Source organism: Rhinolophus ferrumequinum, chromosome 8 (genome assembly GCF_004115265.2).
Source record: "Rhinolophus ferrumequinum isolate MPI-CBG mRhiFer1 chromosome 8, mRhiFer1_v1.p, whole genome shotgun sequence".
NCBI lineage: Eukaryota > Metazoa > Chordata > Mammalia > Chiroptera > Rhinolophidae > Rhinolophus > Rhinolophus ferrumequinum.
In genome coordinates, this window is record NC_046291.1 from 83,014,851 (window position 1) to 83,041,509 (window position 26,659).

Consider the following 26,659-nt stretch of genomic DNA (forward strand, 5'->3'; position numbering starts at 1 on the left):
TTTTCAGACATATTTCTTCAAATAAACTTTCTGCCCTTTTCTCTCTTCTCCTTTCGGGATTCCTGTAATGCAAATGTACACTTTGATACACTTTATGTTGTCCCAGAGGCCCCTTAGACTGTCCCATTTTTAAAATTCTTTTTTCTTTTTGCTGTTCTGATGGGGTGGTTTCCATTATTCTGTATTCCAGGTCACTAATCCATTCTTCTGTATTATCTAATCTGCTGTTGTTTCCTTCTAGTGTATTTTTCATTTCAGTTATTATATTCTTCAGCTCTGATTTGTTCTTTAGTATACTTTCTGAACTCCTTGTCAAACTTTTCCCTGAGTTCCTCTATTCAACTCTCAAGTTTGATGAGGATCATTGTGACTTTCTTTAAATTCTTTATCAAGTAAATTACTTATCTCTGTTTGATTAGGGTTTGGGGGGATGGTTTTGTTCTTGTTCCTTCATTTAGAACATATTCCTCTGTCTTCTCATTTTGTTTGACTTTCTGTGTTTCTTTATATGAATTAGACTTTTGCCATTTTAATTACAATATGGTTGCTTTGGTTCTCTTTGGATTCATGTTGTCTGAAACTCTCTATGTTTCCTGGACCTGAATGTCTGTTAAACAGCTCTCTCTCTCAATCTTGAAAAAGTGGCCTGTGTACAAGCGATCTCTGCATAGAGTGTGCCAGGTGAAGTTACCTTGTTTCTCCAAAAATAAGACCTTGCCGGATCATCAGCTCTAATGCGTCTTTTGGAACAAAAATTAATATAAGACCTGGTCTTATTTTACTATAATAAAATATAATAAATATAAATATAATGTAATATATCATATATATAATATATATATAAATATAATATAATACAATATAATATAATACCGGCAATCTGCAGGTTCCACAGGCCTTCCTCCCACCCCAGGGGCTGCGGATGTAGTCTTCAGGGTCTTCGAGTTTTCTGATCCTTTTTAAAGTTTTTTATTTCAGTGGTAATGTAAACAATGACGCTTCACTCTTCTGGCTCATCTAAAGATTGGGGTGCCCACCTTTATAGCTGAGATTACTCTCCCTGTGCTAACCGATCCAAAGACAGATGCCAGGGGCTGCAAGAAGCTGTTCCTCTAAGAGGCCTCATACATTATTCATGTTCGAGAAACTCTGGATTAGCGTATTTATCTGTGGGAAAATTATCTGCTCTAAGACCATACATAATTTAGATATTTGCAAAGTTTTCAGCTGAAATCTTTACTGGCGAGGGTCACCTAAATATATCCTGACTCTCGCACAGGACTTGGGGGGTTGAACTGCTGCCGTTAGGACCTGGGTGGGTCCTCCGTGGACTCCTCCGGTGCCCGGAGGTGGGTCCGCTTTTCCCACAGGTTGGTTGTGTACCAGCTTCCAGAAGTTTTCAGCCAGGACGCTCTTGAGGAATCCCATAAGCACACAAAAGAAAAGCGTCTGGCTCTCCAGCCAGAAGGCGAGACCCGAAACTCCTGGGCCCCTCGGACAGATTTATTTTTAGAGACGAGCGGCTCCGCTGAGACGCGTCCTGTTGGGACGGCGCGGAGCCCGCACCCACACATTGCAGGGACGTTGCCTTCTGACACCATCTCCAACGAAGCCGCACAAGCCTCTGGGTGGCCGGCGAAGGGGCGTTCCAACGTCTCCAAAGTACTTTTGCTCTCGCTACTGGGCCTTCAGCCTGTCACCTGAGAGTGGTGAGGAGAGAGGCCCCTCGCTAGCAGTCCTGTCCCCCCATTCTTTTGAATATCCTGACACTACGGGAATGAAGACTAGCCATGAAGAGTGTTCCTGGGCTCCTGGATCAGCTGCTGAAAATGAGAACCCTGTGCGCAGAGAGGAGCCGCCTGCCATTTGGCCAGAGCAGGACAGGGAGGGCGGGCTCCGGTCCAGCCGCCAGGGTCAGGGTCAGCCTCGGCCACCAGGAGGCACGGCCTCTCCCACTGTCCTCTCTCTGCCACCGGCTTCAGTCCCAGAATAGCTGAGGAGGTTTGGGAAATTCACACTCTAAAAATATTTCCTTTTTTCATGTAGGCAAGATAACAGGGGTGGCAGTGCGTTACTAAGAATGCGGTTCCCTCCTTATGTAACACGGCCAAAAATAAAGAGTGTTCTGGGCCAAAAATAGGGCTGAGAAAGAGGAATGGGAATAAATAGCACTGGCAAGTCATTATTTACTCAAAGTGTCAAATGGCTGAAGAACTTCAGAGAACTTTTGATCCACATCCCGTCGCTTATTAGCGCTTCCTGGCCCCGGGAGGGAGCCGAGGTCCCTTTCCTGACGCGTGTGTAACGTAAGCAGGTGTGTAAGCAGGAGAGGCTGCGGGAGGAAAGGGAGGTGGAGAGCAGCCGAGCTCACGCCCTCCGTGTCCTTAGCAAACAGGAGGACAGGACGGTGGGTGCCTTAAGTAACGGGTATTTCCTCCTGAGACCCCATCCCGCTGCGTCGTGTCACAGGAAGGGCGCGGATGGCGCTGGAGCGCAGGCGGAGCGGCACTCGTGCTGGGGGCTGCTACGGTGGCAGGTGGCTGGGCTGGGGCTGACGACAAGCCACAGATCCCCGGGGCAGGCGCTTCCCTCTCACGACAGAGCAGCCGGCCCCTCGAGGGGTCCACGCTCACGCGCCCTCACTGCCCACCGCCCAGGCTTCGCCAAGTCCCATCCATGTCACTTGCTGAATCACTCACCCCATCACCACCACCGCAGGTTGCGGCCACTGCCGGCTACAGCGGGGATCACTGTAGTTCCTGATGGGTCTGCTTCTAGTCTTGCTCCTTCGTTCCCTACTGAAGGCTTTTCCCTCAACCAGGTCCAGCCTCCTCCACAGGCAGGTGAGACCCTTGAACTGGCTGCGCACCCGCCGCGCCTGGCTTCTCCCCAACGACGCCTGGAGCGGGTGACTCTGCCCGGCTTCCCGCCCCAGGCCTTCGCGTCCCAATCTGCTCGGCCTTTATGCATAGCTTTCTCCATGGAGCCTGTGGCCCAAGGAGGGCGGAAGGGATCAAAAGACAGCAGTTCTGGTGATGACACGACAGATTTTGAAGTCCCTCTTTCTGTGACACGGCAGTAGCCGCGTACCTGTGTTCTTGTCACAGTGGAGCTTGTCTCCAACAGCTAATCATTCCGTCGTCCAACTGCGCCACTCAGTACAGTGAGCCGGAACAACTTGTCTTCATTAAACAGCTAAGTCCCCTGTGCCATGCTACCCCAGGCCAGGCAGTTTTCCGGTATTGCTTAATAGCTGTAACAATCCATTGGATACTTATTTTTGTGCCCGGCTTGGCAGAGGAGGAGGTTAGGTACCGGCCCAGTGTCTCCGGGCTGTAAGCCAGGTTGGGACTTGAAACTCTCTGGAGCCAGGCCTCTGCTTCTACACATCAGGCTCCATGGCCCACCAACGAGATGGGGTGGCTTGTGAATGACCCTTTTATGGATGGAATTCCGACCCGCCCCCTTCCCCAAAGGAAAGATACCTCGAAGTCCTAACCCCCAGTCCCTCAGAATGTGCCCTTGTTTGGGAACAAGGTCATCGCAGATGTAATCAGTTCAGATGTGGTCATACCAGGTGGCTGGTGGCATCAGAAGCGAAGAGACACAGACCACAGGGCAGAGGGCCATGTGAGGAGGCAGAGGCTGGAGTCCTGCAGCTGCAAGCCTAGGACCACGGGGGGCCGGCCTCCAGCCCCAGCTAGAAAAAGGCAAGGATCTTCCACTACAGGGTTCAGACTGGGCAGCATCCGGAACGGTGAGGACACACATTTCTGACGATTTAAGCCACCCCGATTCTGATACTTTGTTGCAGCAGACTTAGGAAACTAATACTGTAGCTAATTCTTTTATTCTCTCCGGGGGAAATATTTTTTCTCACAGGCCTAAGTACTGCAGGCCGTCACCTCCCCAGCTTTGGACCCAACTCGCAGCTCGTCCAGCATGAGTCAGCCCAGCCTACACTTCTCCCTCACAAGCCATTGCCCACCATACCCTGGGGCAGAGGTGAAGACAAACCTTGCAAATTTAAAATAAAAAACGAATATTCGGTCATGGTTTTGCATGAAAACAAAACACAGCTCTTTTTCCACCTGACGGGAAGAAATGGAACTTCCTTAGAGGGGCTCCTTCAGCTGGAAGCAGCAGGGAAGTGCGCCTCTGAGTGGGCACCAAGCTGCCAACAGCTGGCGAGGCCCCAGGGTGCCGAGGCTGGCATCGTGGAGAGTAGGAGAGGAGCACGTCCCCCGAGACCCGTCAGAAACTGGACCACGTGCCTGTCTTCTCCGGGCAGGGGCCACGTAGGGGTAGTTTGTTCAGCTGCCCTCCTTGGTGGATGAGCTCACCCAGGAATGCTCCCTGCAGTACGTGACACTGTTCGTGGTGGGGGGAGGGCGGATTTATCCATGACAGGTGTCAGGCATCACAAACTGTCGGGGGAAAAGCTAGCAAAAAAGTCATGCTACTATGAACTATGAACTAGCTCTATTTTGTATTTCAAGAACTGGCCGAGCCCACTTTCACAGGCTGATGCCAAGTCCCACTTGTCAGAGCTGCAGAAAGGCTAGCAGCTGTCCTCTGGCTTTCGGCAGCTAATATTCCGGAATGTTCTGGTTTCGTGGTGCTCAATGGTCAAAAATAAGTGTCCAGGAGGTTCAAACACAACAGTGAGGCCTCTTTTGCCATAAGAGGCATCCATCCATCCATTCATTCATTCATGCGTGCCCAGAAGGAAGGAGCTGGCAGCAACATGGGCAGGGCCTAGGGGTATAGTTGGCTTGAAACTGCACAGACGGGGGCTTCACCTCTTTGACTCTTCCACAGCCTCCCCGACGGCCCCCGCCCTCCTGTTCCTGGCGAGGAACAGCGCCGGCTACCACACCCCACCTGCCTGGGAGCAGAAGTGCTAAGTGCAGCCCCCGGTGCCGGGGTCACCCATCGTCCCTCCAGGCAGTCACTTCTGTTCTTTTCCAGCACAGATTTTTTGACTTCTGAATGCATTTGTGACTCCGCATGCATGCGACAGTGAATTCTTACTCTTCACCTTACTTGACGTCTCATAGCATCTGACACAGCTCATCAACTCCCACCTTCTTCAACTATTTTTTTCCTGGGCTCCTGAACGATCACACTTCTGGTTTTGCTTCTCCATCAGTGACTCCGCTGGCATCGTCCTCCTGATCTCGGCGCCAGTTCCCAGACCTTCACAGTGTATTCGCCCCTGAGGGACTAAGTACTTATCTACATCCCCGTTAATAGCACAAGCCCTAAGCTTTCCCTTCAACTCCAAGCTTACAGAAGCACTTGGGCATTGCACTAGTTATCCATTGCTGTGTAACTAATTGCCTCCAAATCTAGCAGCCTAAAATAACAAACATTAGCTGCTTCCATGCCCAGCGCGGCCATGGCGCGCGGTGACCCCGAGAAGCACGTGAAGCGCGTTAGCAGCACTGGAGGTGGACAACCTGACGGGGCCGTGTGCTCCTCGTCCATCCACCGCAAGCTGAGGGAACGTCTCCCTCCCATGATTTCCCCAAGGAGCCGGCGGAATACGCCCTAACGGGGGATGAAGTACCGAAGGGCGGATGCAGCCTTTGTTGAGATTGACAGCAAGGTCTGAACTGGTGTCACCCACCCTGCTACTGTGACGGATGTCATCAGATCGACAGGACCGGAGAGAACTTCCATCTGATCTGTACACCAAGGGTCGCTTTGCTGTTCATCGCATTACACCCGTGGAGGCCAAGTACGAGTCGTGCAAGGTGAGAAAATCTTCCTGGGCACAAAAGGAATCCCCGTCTCGTGACCCATGGTGCGCGCACATCTGCTACCCCGGTCCCCTCAGCAAGGTGAACGGCACCATTCAGGTGGGTTTAGAGACCGGCAGAATTACTGATTTCATCAAGTCGGACACCGGTAACCTGTGCCTGGGGACCCGAGGTGCCAACCTGAGAACTGGTGTGATCACCAACAGAGACACGCTGGTTCTTTCGATGTAGCTCACGTGAAAGATGCCAATGGCAACGGCTTTGCCACCCGCTCTCGAACATTTCTGTTATTGGCAAAGGCGACAAACCGTGGATCTCTCTTCCCCGTGGAAAGGGTGTCCACCTCCCCATTGCTGACGAGACAAGAGATGCAACCACACAGAGCACTGGGTGTAGTGATTTCTAGGTGACGTGACTGGAAGAGTCTTTGTCCCCAATTGAAGATAACATAGCATTAAAAACATATAAAACATGATCTCACAGTTTCTGAGGGTCAGCAATCCAGGAGCAACTTCGCTGAGTAATTCTGGCTCAAGGGCCCTTTGGAGCCTGGGGGAGGGGGGACCCATTTCCAAGCTCAGGAGCCCTGAATTCCAGACCACGTGAACCTCTCCCTAGGGATGTCTGTGACATGGCAGCTGACTTCCCTGATGAGACAGACGAGAGAGCAGCCAACACATAAGTTGCAATGTCTTTGAGAACCTAATCTGGGCAGTGACACACCAACACTTCCTGCCAGAGACCAACCCTAGGACAACGGCGGTGGTGGAGGCGTAGGGCCTGCACAGGGGTGTAAACACCAGGGTGGGGACCACTGGGAGCCGTCTTAGAGGCTGGCCACAAGGACCGCAGCGGTACCTCAAAACTGACATGCCCTAATTCAAACTCTGTGCTCACCACCCCCCCGCCCGTGCTCTTCCCTCGGTCTTCCCCATCTCAGCAACAACAGCATCAGTCACTCAGGCCCCAAACCTTCCATCATCCTCTCTCATACGTTCATTGATTCCACCAGCAAATTCCGTGCATTCTGCTTCTGAAATATATCCCAACCCTGATCAGCTTTTACCCCCAAAGCACGACCACTCCCGTCCTGACCATCACCTCCCCCAGCTAGTTTCACTGCTTCCACCCGCCCCTGCCGTGCAGAGGTTTTACTGTCCCATCACGACACTCACCTGTTCAGTATTCTCCATCGGTTTCCCCTTCAATCAGAACCCCTAAAGCCTGTGTAATCTGCCCCGGCCCATCTGCCCAGCTTTCTATCACTGTCTTCCCTTCACTTACTCTCACCACACTGGCTGTTTTTCTGTCCCTCCAACAAACAAGCCGACTCCCCTCAGGGTTTACATTTGCTAGCCCATCTAGAATCATCTCCCGGACACACCCACGACTGTGTCTCTCCCTCCATTCAGGTCTCAGCTCAAATGTCACCACCTGTCTAAAAAGCACTCTCCCTCCCCTTAGGTCATTTATTTAGACTTGGTGCCCCTTCATGGACTCTCCACGAGGGCCTTTTACCTGTCCTGTTCACTGCTGTGTATCACCTCACGGCCCAGGACAGTCCCTGGCACACCAGTCCCTGGCACACAGCCGGCACACTAATAAACTTGCTGGACTAATGAATAGAATATAAACGCTTACCAGAGTTTAAAAAATTCCAGCCTGAAGAAAAATCTGAATGATTATGGTGGTATGGGTATAGGTGTGGGAGGGCCTCAGAATGAGGACATTTCATGTTGGTTCCATGAGCATCTGTAAGGCTCTTTGTAGCACCTTACAAAGCACAAAGGAGAAAAAAGTATGGACGGTATAATCGCTATGTCCTGATTTAGTACAAGTGTAGGTCATGCATCCCGTTCCCCAGCCTCTCAAATCCACTTGTGCTGTGTAGTGGGATCTAACACCCACCACGTCACCCCCTTGCTTACAGCTCTTCCCTTTCCCACTGCTCTGCAGACGAGGCCCAAACGGCTTCCTGTGGCTTCCACCGAACTCCCTGACCTCATGATTTTCAGTTCTTGCCTCTTTCTACTCTGGGTACCACACTCCAGCCAAATTGAAATGCTGGCTCTTCTCCAAGGGCACATTTTCTTTTGTTTCTGAGGTTTTGCCTATTTTGTTTTCTCTACCTGTCACACTCTTCCTATCCCCTCCTGTATCAGTTACCTTCTGCTGCACAACAAACCTCCCCACTTTCTTCCTGCGGCGGGTTCTGTGCACGTGTCAGGCTTCCAGCAGGAAGAGGAGTCCCAATGTACAAGTACTTCAGGTCTCTGCGTGTGTCACGCTTGCTAATACTCCACCGAGCAAAGAAAGACATGGCTAAGTCTAGACTGAAGGGGTGGAAACATAATTTCCACTTCATGGGAGCAGCAGTATAATCACAATAAATTAGGGGCAAACATACAGGGATGGAGGGAATTACCACAGCTCTTCTTCGCAAGCAATTTACCATACTTCCCATATCTTTGTCAGCTCCTATTCATCTTCCGGTCTCAATCTAGAAATCACCTCCTCTGGAAAGATTTTCCTAATCCCTCAAGCCTGAGTGAAACACCTCTCCCATGACACCTTATACTATTATTGCATATATTACTTTCTATTGCCAAAGAATGAATGAATGAATGAATGAATGAATGAATGAATGAATGAACAAGTGAATGAACGAATGAATTTATATAAATGTTGGACCTCCAATTCATACAGTTGAGTTGCCGATACTCTCTATTTTATGGCAATGTAATATCTGCCTTCCCTACCTCATGGGAAAGTCACTGAAAAGAGGGAGTATGTTTTGGTTTCTGTTTTATCTTCATTCCCTAGTACAGTAGCTGATTTGAAGTGGGTCCTTAAAAATATCTGTGAAATAAACACATAACTATAATAAAAGTAAAATGGGGCAATTTCCATTTCAAAAAGGCACAAAGAGTGTTCTTGAGACCCCTGCAAGGCCCAGCAGGCTGCAAATATTTAGGAAGATCTGAGCATAAAAGTAACTGAAATAAAAACAAAATGCTCACCAGAGGGGAGAAAAGAAGAGAGAATTAGTCAGAGAAAGCAACACTTTCCTTTTTATTAGATTCACAACCCTTTTTTAAAGTCCAACCGATCTCTGTAAAAGGTTTCTTTGTTATTACCTTCCTCATTAGAAAGCAAACTGTCCCTGAAATATGTTTTCTAGTAGGTACAGCGCTGGGACCTCGGGTCGGGTCTGTGTGGTGGCCCAGCAGCCAAGTCCAGCTCTCAGACAAAAGCACTGTGAGGCCGGGAGCTCACCACCAGGCCTCTCGTACTGCATATGCACACACAGCCACACATATGTGCACATATGCACACATATGTACACACATATGTACACACATATACTTTTTTTACAAAAATAATGTATCAGGTTTACACAGCTCTATTCTTTAAAGTTTCACAGCAAGGTCTATGCTTCAGTGTAACCATTTTTACTTTGGAATAAAGTAGGAATTTTAGGCCAAAAAATAGATTTAAGATTACTGAACAGAGGACATATAAGCAATACAGACTTAGTAACTCTTGATCATCAGATAACTGTTACCCTTATACTCGGTGCTACTACACATCCCCATTGATTATTTTCATTTTAACTAAAGTACGAAATTGTTCAGCGAAATAATCTCCTATTCATTATTACATTAGCACATTTACCACATTACACTAACTGCATGATAATCTCTATGTACCAAGGCTATATTTTTAGCATGTGTTCATCTCTACTTCATTAAATACAGTACTTAGACAGCAACCACACAAAGAGGAATGCATGCTGTACAGCAAAAGAAGAAGAGAACAATTTGCAGGTTGATATCTAACTTATATGGCACCCCAAAACAAGAAAGAGAAACAAACCTTACAAGATAGATATCAAACTAATTTGCAGCAACATTTAATATATAGTTTTATCAGAAGGAATACATTTAGGTCATAGTTACATGGAAAAACACATAAACTATGTGAAATTCTGAGCTTTCTCCTAGAATATTCAAAATGCTCTTCAAACGTTAGTACAATGAAGACGTCCACCAGGTGAGTGAATAAAACAGAATGTCATTCAGTATTTTAAAAACACAGATTCTGGGAACAGAAGCTACCACCAAAATATCCAGAAATCTGAGTGAACAGATACTCTATTTTGCATACTTGATACTAAGAAGTGTTTACACAGACTATGAAGGCAATAGCCTAAGGGATAGTCACAGAAAAGAATTACAATAAATGAACACAATCTCACCAGAGTGAGTAGAGAGCTCCTGTTGTTTTTTGGTCCCCAACCCGACCCCAAACAAGGACCATCTCTTTGGGGAAGAAACCTTTCAATAGCTCAAGCCCATTCCCTCGGCCCCACCGAGACACGGCACAGCCCACGCTTGGCACGTGGAAGTCTTTCAGATGCTGGTATGACGCGTGATCATTCAACTGACAGGCCCTCTCCATGGCCTCTAGGGTTCTGATTGGCGCACCCCAAGTCTTTTCCATGGAAGGGGTCAGCACTGTTTCTGAAGCCACAAATGAGGTAACTCTAGAAGAATTAGAAGAAGGAGGTATCTGATGAAAAGGCCCCTGCCAGTCTGAAATCTTCTTTGGTGAGAACACTGTACATGCGCTGGGGCAGAGCTCGGGAGTAGGGGGCGGGGCGGGGCACGGTGGTGCGCAGGAGGACCTCCCGGCCAGCAGGGGGCGGGAAGTCTGACACCGAGTTCTGCCTTCTCTCCTCTGGGGGGCCCATTCTCTTCAGTTCCTCCTCCGGTGGGGCCATGGCTGCAGCCTTGAATAGAATCAAATGCTAAATTCAAGATCAAATCGAATGCTAAACTTAGATTATTTTGAAGATGAATAATCATGAAAAATAAATAAAAATGTTGTACATTATTCAGTAAGGCAGTCAACTATGTTGATTACTCAAAAAAACAAAAAACAAAAAAAACAAAACCACAACAGAAAATGCAAGAAGCTTGAAACACTGCACGAGCAACCAGAGATGACAAATAAATTGTTGAGACAGAAGGGCTAATGACTGCCAGGCAATCTGCTTTGAAAAGTGAGGGCCATATTGAGACAGCGATCAAGAGGGAAACTGTACTGGTTGATGTACGTTTCTTCTAGCAACGACCCCAGACCAAGTCTGATGTCCTCAGTCCAGTAAGGAGCTGCTTTTCTCCAGAGTCTAGAAAAATGCTTTTATCCCAGTTTTCAATTCTTTTTAAGGTTAACTTCGCCAAATCAAAACTGGGGACACTGGTTTTGTTTGGACAGCTAACGTGATGCACTAGTGCTAGTGAGAGGCCCATGTACTGTAGCAACGGCCATAAAAGAGAAGTTCTCAATATTTATTACAGGCATCTATTTTTTTTTCATTAAATTCAGAGTTCAGTTTTTTTTTCATTGAATTCATTACATTTCATTATATTCAGAGAGTTCATTGTAACTCTGATCACTATATCTCTTTCAGAATATCATCAATTTGGAAAAAACAATTGTTTTGGCAATGGAAATACGAAAGTATGTTATGCTAAACATCAGCAAGAAAGGTATGCCAAATCCAGACTGCTAAGGAGGTGGTTAGTCTTAATGACCTCATGAAATTAGAGGAATGGGAAGGAACAAGAAACTGTGAGGGACAAAGGCTATTTTGTTACCTCATCAGAAGATTCAGTCAGCTTGAGAAAGGGTGAGAAAAGAAACAGTGATGAAAGAGAAACAAGCAAGATGGTTTTTAAAAAGAACTAGACAAGAGATTTCAAGATTATTTCAGACAGCATGCACTACATAGGAACATGATCCTGTCAAAGAATATCAAGACAAATACATCCCCCATACAACACGCCTGGCTGTCAGTGAGCAGACACACCCACTAGTCATGCATCTGATGGCTCAACAGGTGACGTACACTGTCATTTAATGGTGAAATAATCTAACAAAAACGTAGCTCTTTTACTGAAGAATTAAGATGCTAAAAAAAAAAAAATGCTCATGGCTTGAAAAATAGATAATCCAACGAATTTAAGAATAGATATCTCAGAGTTACTCAATTTAGCAAGACCGAAGCAAAATCCAATCAGTGATTTATTTATGCTGAATTCCACTTAACTATTATATATGTGTATACATTATCACTGAAACATGTAATCATGAAGTTCATTAAAATGTATAACTTTAAAAAAGTTCTAAATATGTAAAATTACTGTATGCTATAAAAAATTCTCAGTGAAATTTCATAACTTTTTAAAAAATGTTACTATCTTAATTTATTACTAAAACTGATGTACAAGTGTCCATTAATTATGAAAAGTTACAGAATAAACTTGAATGGTTTACATTAGCCAGCCATTTAAGGACTGAGTTTAAAAATGTACCAAACAGGTGCTTGTTGTATGGATTACAATCTGCCAATTCCCTAAAAACAGTCACAACAAGGTTTGAAAGCTTGAAATCTTTTAAAATTACATAATGTGGGATGAATGTATAACTTCAAGTTAGCTATACAATGAGGCCACTGAAAAGATGATACACCCCTATATTTTACTGATGTAGAAAGAAAATTATATAATTTAATTCTATGTTTATAAAATATACATATATTTGTATACAACAGATGTCAAATATTGACAGTGGGTAGTGAGATTAATGTGATTAATTCTTTCTTTATAATTTTCTGTACTGTCCAAATTTTTACAATGAGCCTTCACTTACAGTCTGGGGGGCGGGGGAAGGCTATTTCCATTTCGGGGAAAATAATTTTGCTTAACTATTCAAAACAAATAACATTCTCAGCATTAAAAATATACATACTTTAGAGTTTAAATCCTCTTAACATACAAGTTTTAAAAATTGCAGTATGAGGAAAATTCATACTGGTGATAACAAGGAAATGCGCGTATAAGCTTCTGGTGAGTAAGCTGATGAAGACAATATAGAATGTGAAAACAAACTCAGTTCTTGGTTTCATGCCAGAGACAAAAACAAAATAAATCAAAGTAATTATCTATTGCTTTCTAGAACTCTAAAAGGAAGTAAAATACTTACAAGTTTTTAACTTGAAATTTTAAACTTTAGGAACACACAAAAAACCTCAGGTCTTAGTTCTTCCTAAAAATTCAGATCAGTGGATTTGGCTGTGCTCTTGAATATATTAACTAGATGTACTCCAGACCGACTCGAAGGAGGTTATGAAGTTTTACTCCATGTGCAAATCCATGCATATTTTTCTTAATTTGACTCTGAGAATGACACCTTCAAAACTGGATCATTCTAGTGTCATCACAGTGTCAGGTAAGGCGCACCCTGTCTTCAGTGCACTTCACAGTATTTTTATCTGAACCTTTAATATTAACGAGCCTCGACGTGAGACCATCTGTGGGATGCCAGCCCTCTTCACCAGTGCACAAGATCAACACAGAGAGTATCAGTGCAAAGTACAACTAGTCTCACCTTCACAAAACCCAAATTTTAGAAGGTACTACATAATTTTTAAATCTTTACTTTCATTAGCAGAATTAATGACAAAAATAATTTTTCAAATTGGGCTTTCTTTCTGTGCTGACGCCTAAGTTTCCATAGTCCCCGAAATCTGAGGTCTTGTTCTTTCTGCTTAGGAAACCTCTGAAGTGAGATCTTCTCACCATTACAAAAATAGTTAAGTTTACTGAATTCACAAGCTAAGTTATGAAACCGTTTGCAGTACCCAAAGTTTAACATTAGTAAAACTGTACCCTGTTCTAATTTGATAGTAAATGTCTTTTTCACAGCACAACTGAGTCCCCACCAGGTTCTGGAACAATGGATTTCAGACTCTTCTAACTTCTGAAACTTAAGTCCTGAAATATATTTAGCACTTCATTAATACTTCAACATATAAGAAAGCAAATGAATTTCAAAAAACTCTGAAGTCACTGTTGAGAGTCATTGTTTCTTCCATGTCTGAACCCAATGCCCAGACTTACGCTCAGCCACGTGTGGGAACCAACACAGCACCCTACCGAGTGGAGGTCTGGAGAGATCACCAGATACAGTCGGTAAGGAATCTCACATACCCTCTGTGCACTCACAAACAGCTTGTGAATAATTCTGCCAGCATGTCCTCTTCCTGCACCGACGACTAACACTTCAGGCTGTTCTAAAAGGCCACTCACAAACCTAGGAGAGAGGTAATGAAAGGACAGAGAGGGAGCGGCTTAGTTCATATTACGTCAACCCTCTCAGATTGATTCTGCGGGCAAACCTTCAAATTAATACTGGCTAAACCTACCAAGGCTGGAGCGGAAATTTTATAACAGGATAAATTGCCATTTGGAATTAAAAATCGCTCAAATGACAATCTTACTGCCTTTCAACTGTTTTCATAAAATTTGTTAAAAGCCCATCTCTGTCAAAGTGTAACAAGAAACATTCAGTAAAAGATCAAAAAAAATTTTTGGACAACAAAACCAAGTTTCATTTGTACAGCAAAGCAATAATCCATATTTCTCATTTTTGTTTCTTTAAGGTATATGAGTGTGTGTGTGTGCATGCGTGCACTTAAAACATGTGTTCCTAGGCAGTCTCAATTGTAAACTGTGCCACTTTGCACTGGAAACACTGTCCTTCCAAATATATCCCAGATAACGCCTGGTGGAGCTCACAGAGTTGAAATCAAGTCCCCCTCCTGCACCACCTGCTCCCTAATTCATACTGCTATTTTAGAAACGAATCCCGTGATTAGAGCTTATTCTTCTCAATTAAAAGGAAGGAATTTTCAAGAGCTAAGAAGGCTGGGAGAAAATTTCACTCAACAAAAATTCAAACGAGAACTTGTTAAAAGCTATAGCAAGTGCCTTGTTGTATAATAATGCCATTCCTCGTGGAAGGCTAATGAAAACGTTAACGTTATAACAAATTCAAGCTGCTGAAGTAGCTAATTTGGAAACGCTTTATCACATATTAAAACAACACTGTCCTTTCAAGTACCACCAGCAAAAATGGACGGGGGGGGGGGGGGGGGGGGGGGCGCGCGCACTGACAGACCCGACCCGGCTTGGTAATGGTGCCAAATCTCAGAAGGAGGAAAAGACTGAGCCAGTCCTTTGCCTCATTCTGGAGAGGCCATCGGGTCACTTGCAAAACATATTTGCAAGGTGCATACTATATGCACTTTGCTATCATAAACTTTTCCTAAAATTAAATGAGTATCGAGCAGAAATACAGTTGCAGAATACCTCAGATTGTGGTTAGGGAACAGCAGAGCTGAAAGCAAAGCTTTGAGGCACGTAAGTAACAAAGTGTAAACAGCTCCTCCACGAGAAACTGCAGCCACATCTCCAAGAGTAAACAAGGACACAAAAGAGGCCCGGTAGACTGGCTTTCTAAAAGTGGAAGAATGGAAACACCTAGCAAATAGTCAGAAATACAGTAGAGTTCAACTCCTATGATAATTAGGCATTTCTCTGTCTCCAGCCAATGCATGTTACATATATAGGAGAATCACAAGATTCTCCATATTCTATTAAAATCTTCTAAGGAGAGCGGTGGCTTTTCCTACTACAGACAAAAATGCGTCAGTCAAATAGCAATTACCTTTCGAGGTCTTCCTTTTCCTCCTCTTGTTCACATTTCTCAGTTCCAAACTTGGCTTTCAGTGAGCGGGCTCTAGCAATTGTAGCTTCCACATTAATAATCTGATGGATGATTTCCTAACAGTGGAAAAGGGAAAGACATATATTGGAAGATAGAAAAAAAGCAGACCTTTTAAAAACTGTATCTTTAAAGTAACTGTTGCCAACTGGCGGAGAACTCTTGGGTAGATCCTGACACTACATCAAACTTACTTCCAGCTTCTTGTCTTCCGGATTGGGGAAGTGCAAAACTTTACTGGAATGGGATATTATCTGCTTTATAATCTTCTTAACGGAAGAAATGATTTCCAGACTTTCTATTTTTAAAAAGATCAAAGCCATCATTAAATAAGTTAGGCAAAATACGCTTTCACTTTGGAAATGAACTAATGACTAATCAAACAAAACATTTACCTTCTTCCTTTACCTTGAGTACAGCGGCATGAATTACACAAGGTAACAGGTGACGAGCAAGGTCTGCAGGTTTCTGTACGGCCAGGTAGTGCAGCACCTAAAGGAGACACAAAGTCAGAAACACGATTCATGCAGCTGTCAAAGAATAAGGCAGCCATGCATGAAAGCAAAACCCCGCTAGACTGCTGAGCTCACATCTGTAACCATCTGTAACGAGTAGAGAGGAGTTCTGGTCCCTTAGCACCTGCCCCTACTCACCCAGGTAAGTAGCTACGACTCCCCAAGATAAGAATAATGTTGCTGAAAACAACTAAGTACTTCACTCTTTAATAATGCTGAATATTCTCATAATGTTTTTTCCCTGCTTCCATATGTAATACATGCAAGCTAGGAAAATACAAAGAAAATAAAAACCATCTATAAATTATACCACTTAGATAGAAATTGTTAACAGTGGAGCACGTTCATTCCAGGATTTTTTAAGACATCAAATATATTAAAGTGAACTAATATGAAGTATGTAAAATACTATTTTGTAACCTGCTTTCCTCATTCAACATTTCTAAACATTCCTAATGAACTCCCACTAATTTTTTTCGTTTGTTTAGATGTTTTGGCTTATTGCTTTTCCGAAATAACTGTTTTATTTTGCTGCTTACAAAAATACAGAGAAGTATCTGTAACACATAGACCCTACCTTTAAGCTCCTTATTCAATAGCAGTAAAGATAAAAGAACTATAATCTCATAATAGGAGCCTGGCTGATAATGCTCACAGATTTCAAACATTAATTAATTCAGAGACATGTAATGCAAAAGTTCTCCAGAAATCCTACTTCGAGAAGAACAACACATTTTTGTGTTTATCTTCTCAGACTTATTTCTGTGCCCATTTAAACACAAAGCTATAGAGGCATATGCAATTTCTTAACAAAAATGTATAATATACATACTGTCTTAACTCGCTTTGTTCATTGACTGACTTACGATTTTTAATTTTTGGCTTGGTTTTTGTGTGATTTGAAACTTTTTTTTAAATTAAGAGATCCACATACCGGACTATCAGTAAATAGTTTAAAGAAAACAGGAATACTTGTTTACATACTAACCAGCTTAAGAAACAGAGTATCACCAGTGCTTTCCAAGTTCCCTGCACACCCTGCCCTCCCCAAGTAACTAAGAATCAGTTTTGCTTTTCTTCACAATTTTCTCACACATATGTATGTAGCCCTAAGCAATGTGTTGTTTAGTTTGGTCTGGTTTTAATCTTTATATAAATGGAATGGGTCTGGTTACACCCCTCAGTGACTTGTTTTTCACTCAGGACTGCTTTTGAGATGCATATATGTTGATACATGCTATAGTTGATTCATTTTTACTGCTGTTAAAATGTGCCTTCACTGGTCGACTACCCCCATTTTTTTGGCTATTACAAATAGTGCTCCTATTATTAATACATTGTGTATGTTTCCTGGTACTATGTAGAAGGATTTCTTGAAGGTATATACCTAAAAATAGAATTAGGATACGTACAAGATAATGCTAAAACTTTTTTTAATATTGAAGTCATATTCCAAATTATTTTACAAAGTGTGTCTCCACTGTATAGTTATTTCCTTGCAATTCAGAAATAATCTGTAGAGAGACACTTTAAACCATGCAAATATGACGCTCTTCACCCAAATTTCCACCTACACTTGCTATTTATAATTCTTACCTGAACAAATCTTAATTATGAATATGATTATAAAATGAAGAGTTTCCAACTCCAACATAGCCTCCATATTTATCATTCATTATTGTGATGAAATGCCCTCTACTCTGTCCTATTTCTTTATTTATCTGTAATACATATTATCGATGTGGACCCAGGGGTTCCACTATTTTTCCCAGTGAGTTATATTTCATTACGTTTCTTAATTATTTGGCACTCAAATTGTCCATATTTTGCCAATAAGAGTCCCACGTTAGCTCCTTATGAAATGCCTATAGGTTCTGATATATATAGTGTTTCCATTATCATTATTTTTCAGAAATTCTGTAATTTCTCTTTGTAGTTCCCTTTTCACTCAAGTATGGTTTAATGTGAGGTTTTTAAATTTCCAGGTGGAAGGCCTGGGTTTTTTTTCTTGTTTCATTTTTAATTTCTAGTCTTATTGCAGAGATCGATTGGTTATTATTTCCATTATGAAACCTACTGATGTTTTGTGTCCTAATATATTGGTTTTTGTGAAAGTTCCATGTGCGCTTGAAAAGCAAGTACAGACTCTATTATCAAGGCAGTGTTTGCGATAAATCGAAAAGATCAACCTCATTGATTATCTTGTTTAGATCTTTCCTTAGCTTTGTCTACTTGACTGTCTTGTATTGAGAGTAATGTGTTAAATTTCCTGTGTATATTACCGTTTCGATCTGTTTCACCTTTTATCTTCTGTGGTTTCTGTTTTATATTGATAGTTACTGTGTTATCTAGTGTATAAACATTAACAACTGTTACATCCTCAATGTGAAATACCACTTCTAACTTACACAGGAATTCAATTTCTTAAGTATTACTCGTCTGCAATCTTTTTTTTTTATATGCTATCTTTATCAGGTTTAGGTACCAATGTTATAGATATTTCATTAAAATATTTGGGAGAATTTCCTCTGATTACTATGCATTGAAATAATTTATGGGACTACCTGGTCCTAAAAACCTAAACCTCAACCCTAAACCTGGCATCTTAATGGGGGAAACCCTAGAGGTATTCCCACTTATTTGTCTCATTTAATGCTTTTCTGCTTTCACTCTTTCTTTGGTATCAGGATCATAACCCGCTTTCTTATTGTTTTCATTTACCTGATAATCTTTATCCATTGCCTACTTTGCAGCCTTTTAAAATCACCAAATCCCTTGTTTGTAGCAGAGAGTTGGGTTCCATAGGACAATCTTATATTGTAACTATTCTGTGTGATCTTTACTATGTGTTCTCTGCTTTTTGAAAAATTTTCTGTTGGTACTTAGGAAGGTTTATATTTTTATTCTAGTAGCTATCCTTGCATTAACACTACTTGTGTTGCCCTTAATTCCCTTATATCTTTAACTGTTTATGATCTCGTTTGATAATTTTTAAATGGTACCCTCTGACTAACGTCTATTACCTAAGTAACAATCAATGATCTCATTCTACTTTCCTCCTCCTTTCTACTTTATTCGAACACGCAATCTTTACATATTCTTCTTCTACCCATGTCCTCACATAGTTTTAGTCTTAGCTTTAAAATTAAATAAATGATTTAATCATCACTGGCCCTTTGCCAAAATCTCCCATCATCTCTTGGCTGGATGACGTTCAGCTTTCTACACCATGTTGTTCAACAAGGCAGCCACGAGCTACATGCAGCCATTTAAAACTCCAGTTCCTGTGTTGCACTGGCCACACTGAAGCCACTCGTGGCCAGTGGCTACCACTATGGACAGCATAGCTAAAGAACATTTCTAACACTGCAGAAAATTCTAGTGGACAGGGCAGCACTAGTGGACTTGTCAGGAAGGGCACATCTGTACAGTTATACTCAGAGAAAACTGTTTTTCAGAGGCTTGATTACTTGGACATCTTGGGGGGCTGTAACATCTTTGGTTTATACTTTCTGCTTACATTTCTTGAAAATGCTGCTCCACAGTGCTTTGCTTCTGAGAAATGTGACACCTGTCTAATTGTCTTCCCCTTGTAAATTATTTTTCTATTTTTGCATGGAGGTCCTAAGGATTTTTAATATTTAAGGTCTAGTAGTTCTACAGTCATATACTTTGAAGTTCATTACTCCTGTTCAATTTTCCCCTGTACTCAAAGAGCCCTTTCAGTATGTAAATTCGGGTTTTCTTTTATTTCCAGAGTTTTCTTGGATAACAGTTTTAAGTATTAGTTCTGTTCTAGTATTTTGATTTTTCTTCTTCAAAGACTGATAAAATATTATTCCTACTTTTCCTATTTTCCATTTCTACCACTTTCTCTCCAACCCCTTTTTACTCCTTAATTTGATTTTCATTCTCTCGGCTGTTTTACTGCTTTTTCTCGATGCCTTTTATTAAATTTAAATATGAATCTATTCTCCCTTGGCCTCTTGTAATTTAGTCTTTATTTCTGATATGGTTGTCTTTTTCTTCTACTTCTACCTGAGTTAAACCAGCTGTGGTTTCATTTTCATTGCAGGGTTTTTTGATCCATTTTTGCTATTGGTTTTAGTATTTGTGATTAAACATAATTCTTCATACCCCCATGCTTGTGTGAGGATATCTGATTCAGTATGGAATGTTATGTTACTTTTCTTCTGCTTCATGGTTGATTTCCTATAAAATGTTTTTCATTAGCGGAAATGATCCAATTGCATTTTTTGTTTTTTTACAGTAGTTTTGTATTGGTGAGATCTGCTCTTTAGTACTCCTGGTTATGCCACAGTTTGAAACTGCCCTCTTCTGCACAATTTCTTGAATGAATGGCAGGGGATGAAGGAAGTTGATATGTCTTGTTTCTCTTCCATTCTTGCAGGATCCTTAATTTTCCCTTCTCTCCGATCATTGTTTTATCTCTAAGGGTATCAGTCCTTCTCTGTCTATCTGGTTCTTCCTGAGCAGCGTCTTGCTAAGTGTCCATTAGGCCCCTTTCCTGTCACCAGTGCTGTGAACCACTAAGCCCTCCCTGTGTTAAGTATTTTGGCATGTAGCGTCAGGCTTTCTGGGGTGATTCTGTGCTCCATCTAAGTCTTCTGCATCTCCCAGCTCTTCTTCAAACTCCCTGTCCCAACTCTCTACACCCACAGGCTTATGGCAGTAGAAACTCATTGGAATTTGGTTTATTTCTCTACTTACAGTTAATTGAAGGTCACTGCAATCTCTACCTCCTAGTAATGTTAAAGGCATGGATTTATTTACTTATTAATTTCATGGGGTTTTGGGGGAGACTAGGGAGGGCATATGTTTGGGGAATCTGATATCAGGCAGCTGCCACTCTTCTCCAGAACACCAAATATTTTTCAATAATTGCCAAGCAGTCCACTAAATGATCATGCCATAATTTATTGAAACAAGCCTTATTTTTGGTAACTTTGGTTGTATCTACTTTTTCACTAAAAAATGTTGTTCAGTATCATTCTTTTTTTAATTAAATTTATTGGGGTGACACTGGTTACTAAAATTATATAGGTTTCAAGTGTACATTTCTATAATGCATCATCTATATTGTGCTCACTACCCAGAGTCAGTTCTCCTTCCATCACCATATAACTGGCCCCATTTTCCCTCTTCCCACTTGGTAACCACTAAATTGTTGTCTATGTCTACGAGTTTTTGTTTCTTCGTTTGTCTTGTTCGTTGCTTTCAGTTTTATATGCCACATATGAGTGAAGTTCTCAACTTTTTCTGTCTGACTTATTTCACTTAACATGATCATCTCAAGATCCATCCATGTTGTTGCAAATGGCAGTACTTCATTTGTGTATGACTGAGTAATATTCCATTTTATATATGTATCACTTCTTCTTTATCCAATCATCTATCGAAGGACACTTTGGTTGTTTCTATGTGTTGGCCACCGTGAATAATGCTGCAGTGAACAGAGGGGTACATATATCTTCACAGATAAATGTTTCCAGATTTTTGCGGTAGAGACCCAGGAGAGGGATTGCTGGGTCGTATGGTAATTCTATTCTTAATTTTGTGAGAACTCTCCATACTGTTTTCCACAGCAGTTGTACCACTTTCCATTCCCACTAGCAGTTAAAGGGGTTCCTTTTCCTCACATCCTCTCCAACACTTGTTATTACTTGTCTCATTGATGATAGCCATTCTAACAGGTATGAGGTCATATCACATTGTGGTTTTGATTTGCATTTCCCTAATAGCTGGTGAAGTTGAGCATTTTCTCATATATCTGTTGGCCATCTGTATATCTTGTGATTATGTCTGTTCAGATCATCTCCTATTTTTTAATTAGACTGTTTGTTTTTCTGTTGTTGAGTTGTATGAGTTCTTTATATATTTTTGATATTAGCCCCTTATCAGAGGTGTTGTTTGCAAATACATTCTCCCATTTGGTTGGTTGTCTCTTTGTCTTGTTGATGGTTTCTTTTGCTGTACAGAAGCTTTTTAGTTTGATATAGTCCCATTCAGTCATTTTTGCTTTACTTCCGTTGCCTCTGAGATCAAATTCATAAAAATCCTCTCCGAACCCAACTTCCATAAGTATAGTACCAAGCTTTCTTCTATGCAATTTATTGTTTCAGGTCTTATGTTTAGGTCTTTGATTTATTTTGAGTTAGTCTGGGTATACGGTGACAGATAGCAGTCTAGTTTCATTTTTTTGCACGTGGCTTTCCAATTTTCCCAGTTCCATTTATTGAAGAGGCTTTCTTTTCTCCATTGTATGTTTTTGGCTCCTTGTCGAAAATTATCTGTCCATGTATATGTGGGTTTATTTCTGGGCTCTCAATTCTATTCCATTGGTCTGTGTGTCTGTTTTTCTGCCAATACCATGCTGTTTTGATTACTGTCGCTTTGTAGTATAAATTGAAGTCAGGGAATATGATACCTCCGGCCTTGTTCTTTTTTCTTAGGATTGCTTTGGCTGTTTGGGGTCTTTTGTGATTCCATACAAATCTGATGACTGAACATCGTTCTTGTACATTGATCTTTATGCATTTCTCATTCCTTCCTTAATACATTTCTTGGTAGGACTGCTAGGTCAAAGGAATAACCATTTTTAAGGCTTTTGACATATGATGTGAGACAGTCCAATGGTAAGCACGTTATATAAAATACGCACATCTTATTTTTCAGCCTATTTGCAACCAGTTCTAATTTTAAATGTGAATAGTAGATCTATAAAGGGCTCATTAAATTTCAGTGCTTTGCTTCTCGTGTGCGTCCAAAGTGCTCACGTCTATGACAGTGAGTTTCTCAAGTGCTACCACAGTAAGTAGCATTTCAGCATTAGACACCCAACCTCAGGTACCTTTTCTGCCTCCCGCGTATCATCGAAGAGTCTCCTCTGCCTTCTAGCAGGAACTGGCTTAGCTGTCTCCCAGGCTTCTACCCACATGTTGCTGGGAATCTTCATTCGGGCACTCAGCTCTCCTTTCAGAACCATGTTGCCCTTTTCATCAACCACTTCCTCTTCAATATAATCCCGGGGGGAGTACCACCTCACAAAGTCTTCCAGAAAACAGCCTGGATTAGCTGCCTAAAACAAGGCAAAAAACAAACAAACAAACAAACAAACAGCAGAATCAAATAAAAATCAATAGTTACTGATAAATCTGTTTGCAAAATCATACTTTCCCTTTCACAAAAATTGTATCTAACCTTTATAAAATCTAGTATGTGACATGAGTTTGGGTGTTACCATTAAAACAAATCAGATGTTATAGTCCCAAAAGCATTTTATTTTTTGCTATCTCCATTTTATAGAGAAAGAAAACAGTTTCATTTGATGAATTTGGAAATAAAAATGTGATGTAAAGTGAAAATAATTCTCTTAATCAGATTTTAAGTTACATAAACTTAGTTTAAAATTACAGTATAACTACTCAATACTTAGAAAAGTACCAAATAAGTGCAAGTCAAGTAAATTAAATAATATACAACATGATGAGCATAATAACACAATAATGAAAAAGTTCTGCTCTTTTTCCCCTCAATAAATCAATACTGGTACTGCAATATATATCAACTAACCTCAAAAATGTTCTATTCAGCCATCAAATTCTTGTGCTTTCTGTAACAATTTACCATCACATAAACTGCTTTTGTGTTGTTAAGGAATTGGAATTCAAACTATTGTTTTTCAGGCTTCTGAAACCTAAGTAATTAAAGTTTTATTTAGTGGACAATTCTATAGAATTAACAATGGTGCATGCCAAATCCTTTAAGTAATTCTACATTCAAGCCTGTGAAAAAGTAGAGGCTTCCCAGTGTTAATGGTAAGGCACAGAGTCCTTTTGTGCACATGTCCAGTTTGGATCGATAGAGTACGAAGGACGGTCTGATATATCATCCCCTAATACTCAAAAAATATGTGTCCACACATTAAACACACACCTTCTGATTTCCAGTCTCTACCACAGCACACCCTTCCTGCTATGAGCACGGTATTTCATTGCTTGGAATGGTAAGTGGTGTAAGCATTAGCAAGGAAGTGCTAAGCAGAAGGTCCTTTTCTTTCTTAGGAAACAGACATGATGAGTGAGTCTTCAATGTGAAGAGTAAAACTGCCCTTTCCTCCTCAGGGAACTCACTGGCTACCAGCTGACCATCCCCACCAATTTAGGAAATCTCCCCGAGGGGATGAGGAGGCAGAGGATGACAGTCAGCAACAGAAACTTCAAAGGGCTATGGCATCATGGCGACAAAAAGCTGCTGGGAACTGCAAAGCGTCGCCATTCCTGCATGACTCAGGATTCATGCACAAAGATCCAGACATCCACCAGACAGCACCACACAACAGGAGAGCCTCTTAGGAAAGGAGAGAGAGGCCTGGAGTGAAGAGAGTGAACTTTAAAAAAGGAAATAATATGGAACTCCTGCACTACAGAATGTGTTAAGCAAGACATTTCACACCAGATCCCTCCCTCTGCTTGTCCTTACTATACCAGGCTAAGCACACAGCTACCGCCAGAGGGTCAAGGCTCACGCCAGCGACGGCTTATCTTTGTCCTCCCGTTACAGGTATGTACCCCACGGCATGCTCGAGAACAACCCCTGCCCTGGCATGGTAAGGTGCAGGTGCAGTCCATCCAAAGCTCTGGGGACTCTCCCAAGGACCCCTAAACCAAGTCATCTCTATACAAAAAGGGAAAGGCAATCACATCTATTTTAAAGTGACCACGTTTTTCCTTAAATACATTATCTGATTCTTATACAGGGGGCATGTGTATAAGACAGCTATTTGAAATACAGTCTATTTTCTGATTAAAACAATGTTATCAGAGATTTGTAGGTACCTAGGTTAATCCAAAAGGGTCTGATGAACCACAGTTTTGTTGAAGCGCAATGTTAAAGAATTAGAACTTTACCACCAGGGACCAATGGAAAAGCTTTACCATTCCAATTTGGAATTTCTTTCCGTGCACACCTCTGCCGGGTCACTGCAGTGGGACAGGCCCAGATGAGTATGAAGGCAGCTAGAGGTCAGGTGAGAGCAGCCACTACAGAGGCTGGGACTTCCTACTATGCACACACACTCTAAGCCAACTCCCGCCTCTCCTTTGGTCATTTAACACATGCCCTGAGAGCCAACTGGCTTCTTTATGCACTGCACCAATTTTGTTTTAAAACAACACATCCCTCTTTCCTGTTTCATAGCAGAATACAACTCACAGATTTTCTGTAGCATGTTAGTCTTTAAGGAAAACATGCAGTTCCTCAGAGGTTTATTAAGTTTTTTTCTTCTGGTCAAGATGGGGAAATAAGCAGGAAAAAAGAGGCTCCCATGTATTGTCACAAATCTGCTAGTAGGGGAGATAAAACTGGCATGGATTTTCATGGGGTGTTTATGTTGAAAAAAAAAAAATCAAACTCAGGCTGACCTACATGGCAGGACTATGCAGGGGCTATGGAACGGGAGGTGGAGGCCGTCACAGGAGATTAAGGAGCGAAGCCTGGGCCCGGGAGAAGGTCAGAGTGTCAGTAGTAGGACAGGGAAGCCCTGTGGCCACTGGGCTACCCACTTGGTTTTCTAAATAAATATACATAGACTTGCCTCTTCTTTTAAGAATAAGTAATTAAAAAAAAAAAAAAGACCTTTCTTCATGCCTGGGTTTTTAAGCTAATAAGCCAAATGTCACCATTCTCTGAAGCCTGTATGTTCTAGATTCGGGCCTGTATCTAAGCCTAAAACAAGTGTTCTCCAGGTCGCAAATGCCTACTCATCCTAAATGGTGGCTCGTCTGAGAAACCTTCCATGACCCACTCAGCAGAGCAGTCACCGTTTTGACCTTACCTTCAAAAGAGAACTCATCACACAGTAATTATTTACACACCTCCTCCCACAACCTCAACAGCCTGTCACTGAGAATCAACATTGTATTTCTTACTTATCTAATCACAGCACAAGTCACAAAGTAGGAAATCAAAGGTCTGTTGAGTGAAGGAACCTACGATAAATCCTAAGAGATTTCTAAAAGTCTTGGGTTAAATTGGCTAAACATACACAATAGAAGAAAACATTCCAATGCCAATGCACATATAAAAATTATTCAATGTTCAACTATCAACTGTATTCAAAGATTGTTCTTTTTTTAAACTTAAGAAGCAACTTTGCCTACAACCTTAAGGGGATGGAAGTGGGTGTTGTAACTACTAATATAATAAAACTATTTAATAAAAAAGACGTGGTCTTCATATCATTTTATTGAGTGGCTTTCTCAGCGGCATCCCAGAATAGCTCAAAACAGAATCCCAAGCGCCGATACTGTGACCTACCTTAAAAGACTCCATGTCTGAGAGCAGACAGGCGCTCTGCATGCGTGCTCTGAGGTGAGCCCCTTCTGCTGATGTACCTAATTTAGCCAGAACCTCCGACTGCTCTTCTAGCAGATCTTCTGTCATAGGTGCTGGTTCCTGGGAAGCACAAAAGGACAAGGCTCATGAATAGCCTTCTTTTTTAGACAAAGCAGAATTATAAAAATAGAATAAAGACAACAATGATAGCTCTAGCAGTCACAAGGTATGTACTTAAAAGAATTCAGAGAAATTCACAATGTAGGTTTTTGGGACCTACATTAAAAAGTAACATATTAGTAAGAATAAGTAAGACTTTCAGCATTCCCCCTGCAACAGATAGGATTATGTTTCCCTTGATGAGGGCTGATAGCTAAAAGACAGGAATTT

At 41.9% G+C, this 26,659-nt stretch overlaps 2 protein-coding genes and 1 pseudogene across 5 annotated transcripts in view; 2 read left to right on the forward strand and 1 right to left on the reverse strand.

Moving 5' to 3' along the window:
• The first annotated feature begins 1,777 nt into the window (after positions 1–1,777).
• On the forward strand, positions 1,778–4,337 carry LOC117025582 (uncharacterized). Its single transcript, XM_033111473.1, has 4 exons — positions 1,778–1,981; positions 2,315–2,843; positions 3,578–3,757; positions 3,883–4,337. The coding sequence occupies exons 1-4, from the start codon at positions 1,778–1,780 to the stop codon at positions 4,335–4,337; spliced, it is 1,368 nt and encodes a 455-aa protein (XP_032967364.1).
• Positions 4,157–6,781, forward strand: LOC117025693 (40S ribosomal protein S4, X isoform-like; annotated as a pseudogene).
• Positions 6,782–8,813: 2,032 nt separating this feature from the next.
• The window catches only part of RAB3GAP1 (RAB3 GTPase activating protein catalytic subunit 1), an 83,299-nt gene continuing 65,453 nt past the window's right edge, over positions 8,814–26,659 (reverse strand). Inside the window, exons 18-25 of one of the 4 annotated variants that reach the window (XM_033111720.1) lie at positions 26,252–26,389; positions 22,785–23,012; positions 15,794–15,890; positions 15,593–15,696; positions 15,342–15,457; positions 13,823–13,925; positions 11,429–11,449; positions 8,814–10,557 (exon numbers count right to left, since the gene is read on the reverse strand). In XM_033111720.1, the coding sequence (XP_032967611.1) occupies positions 10,321–10,557; positions 11,429–11,449; positions 13,823–13,925; positions 15,342–15,457; positions 15,593–15,696; positions 15,794–15,890; positions 22,785–23,012; positions 26,252–26,389 (1,044 nt within the window). In that variant the 3' untranslated portion in view covers positions 8,814–10,320. The remainder of the gene's footprint in view (positions 10,558–11,428; positions 11,450–13,822; positions 13,926–15,341; positions 15,458–15,592; positions 15,697–15,793; positions 15,891–22,784; positions 23,013–26,251; positions 26,390–26,659) is intronic. The other 3 variants (XM_033111718.1, XM_033111719.1, XM_033111721.1) reach the window with 3 other exon arrangements.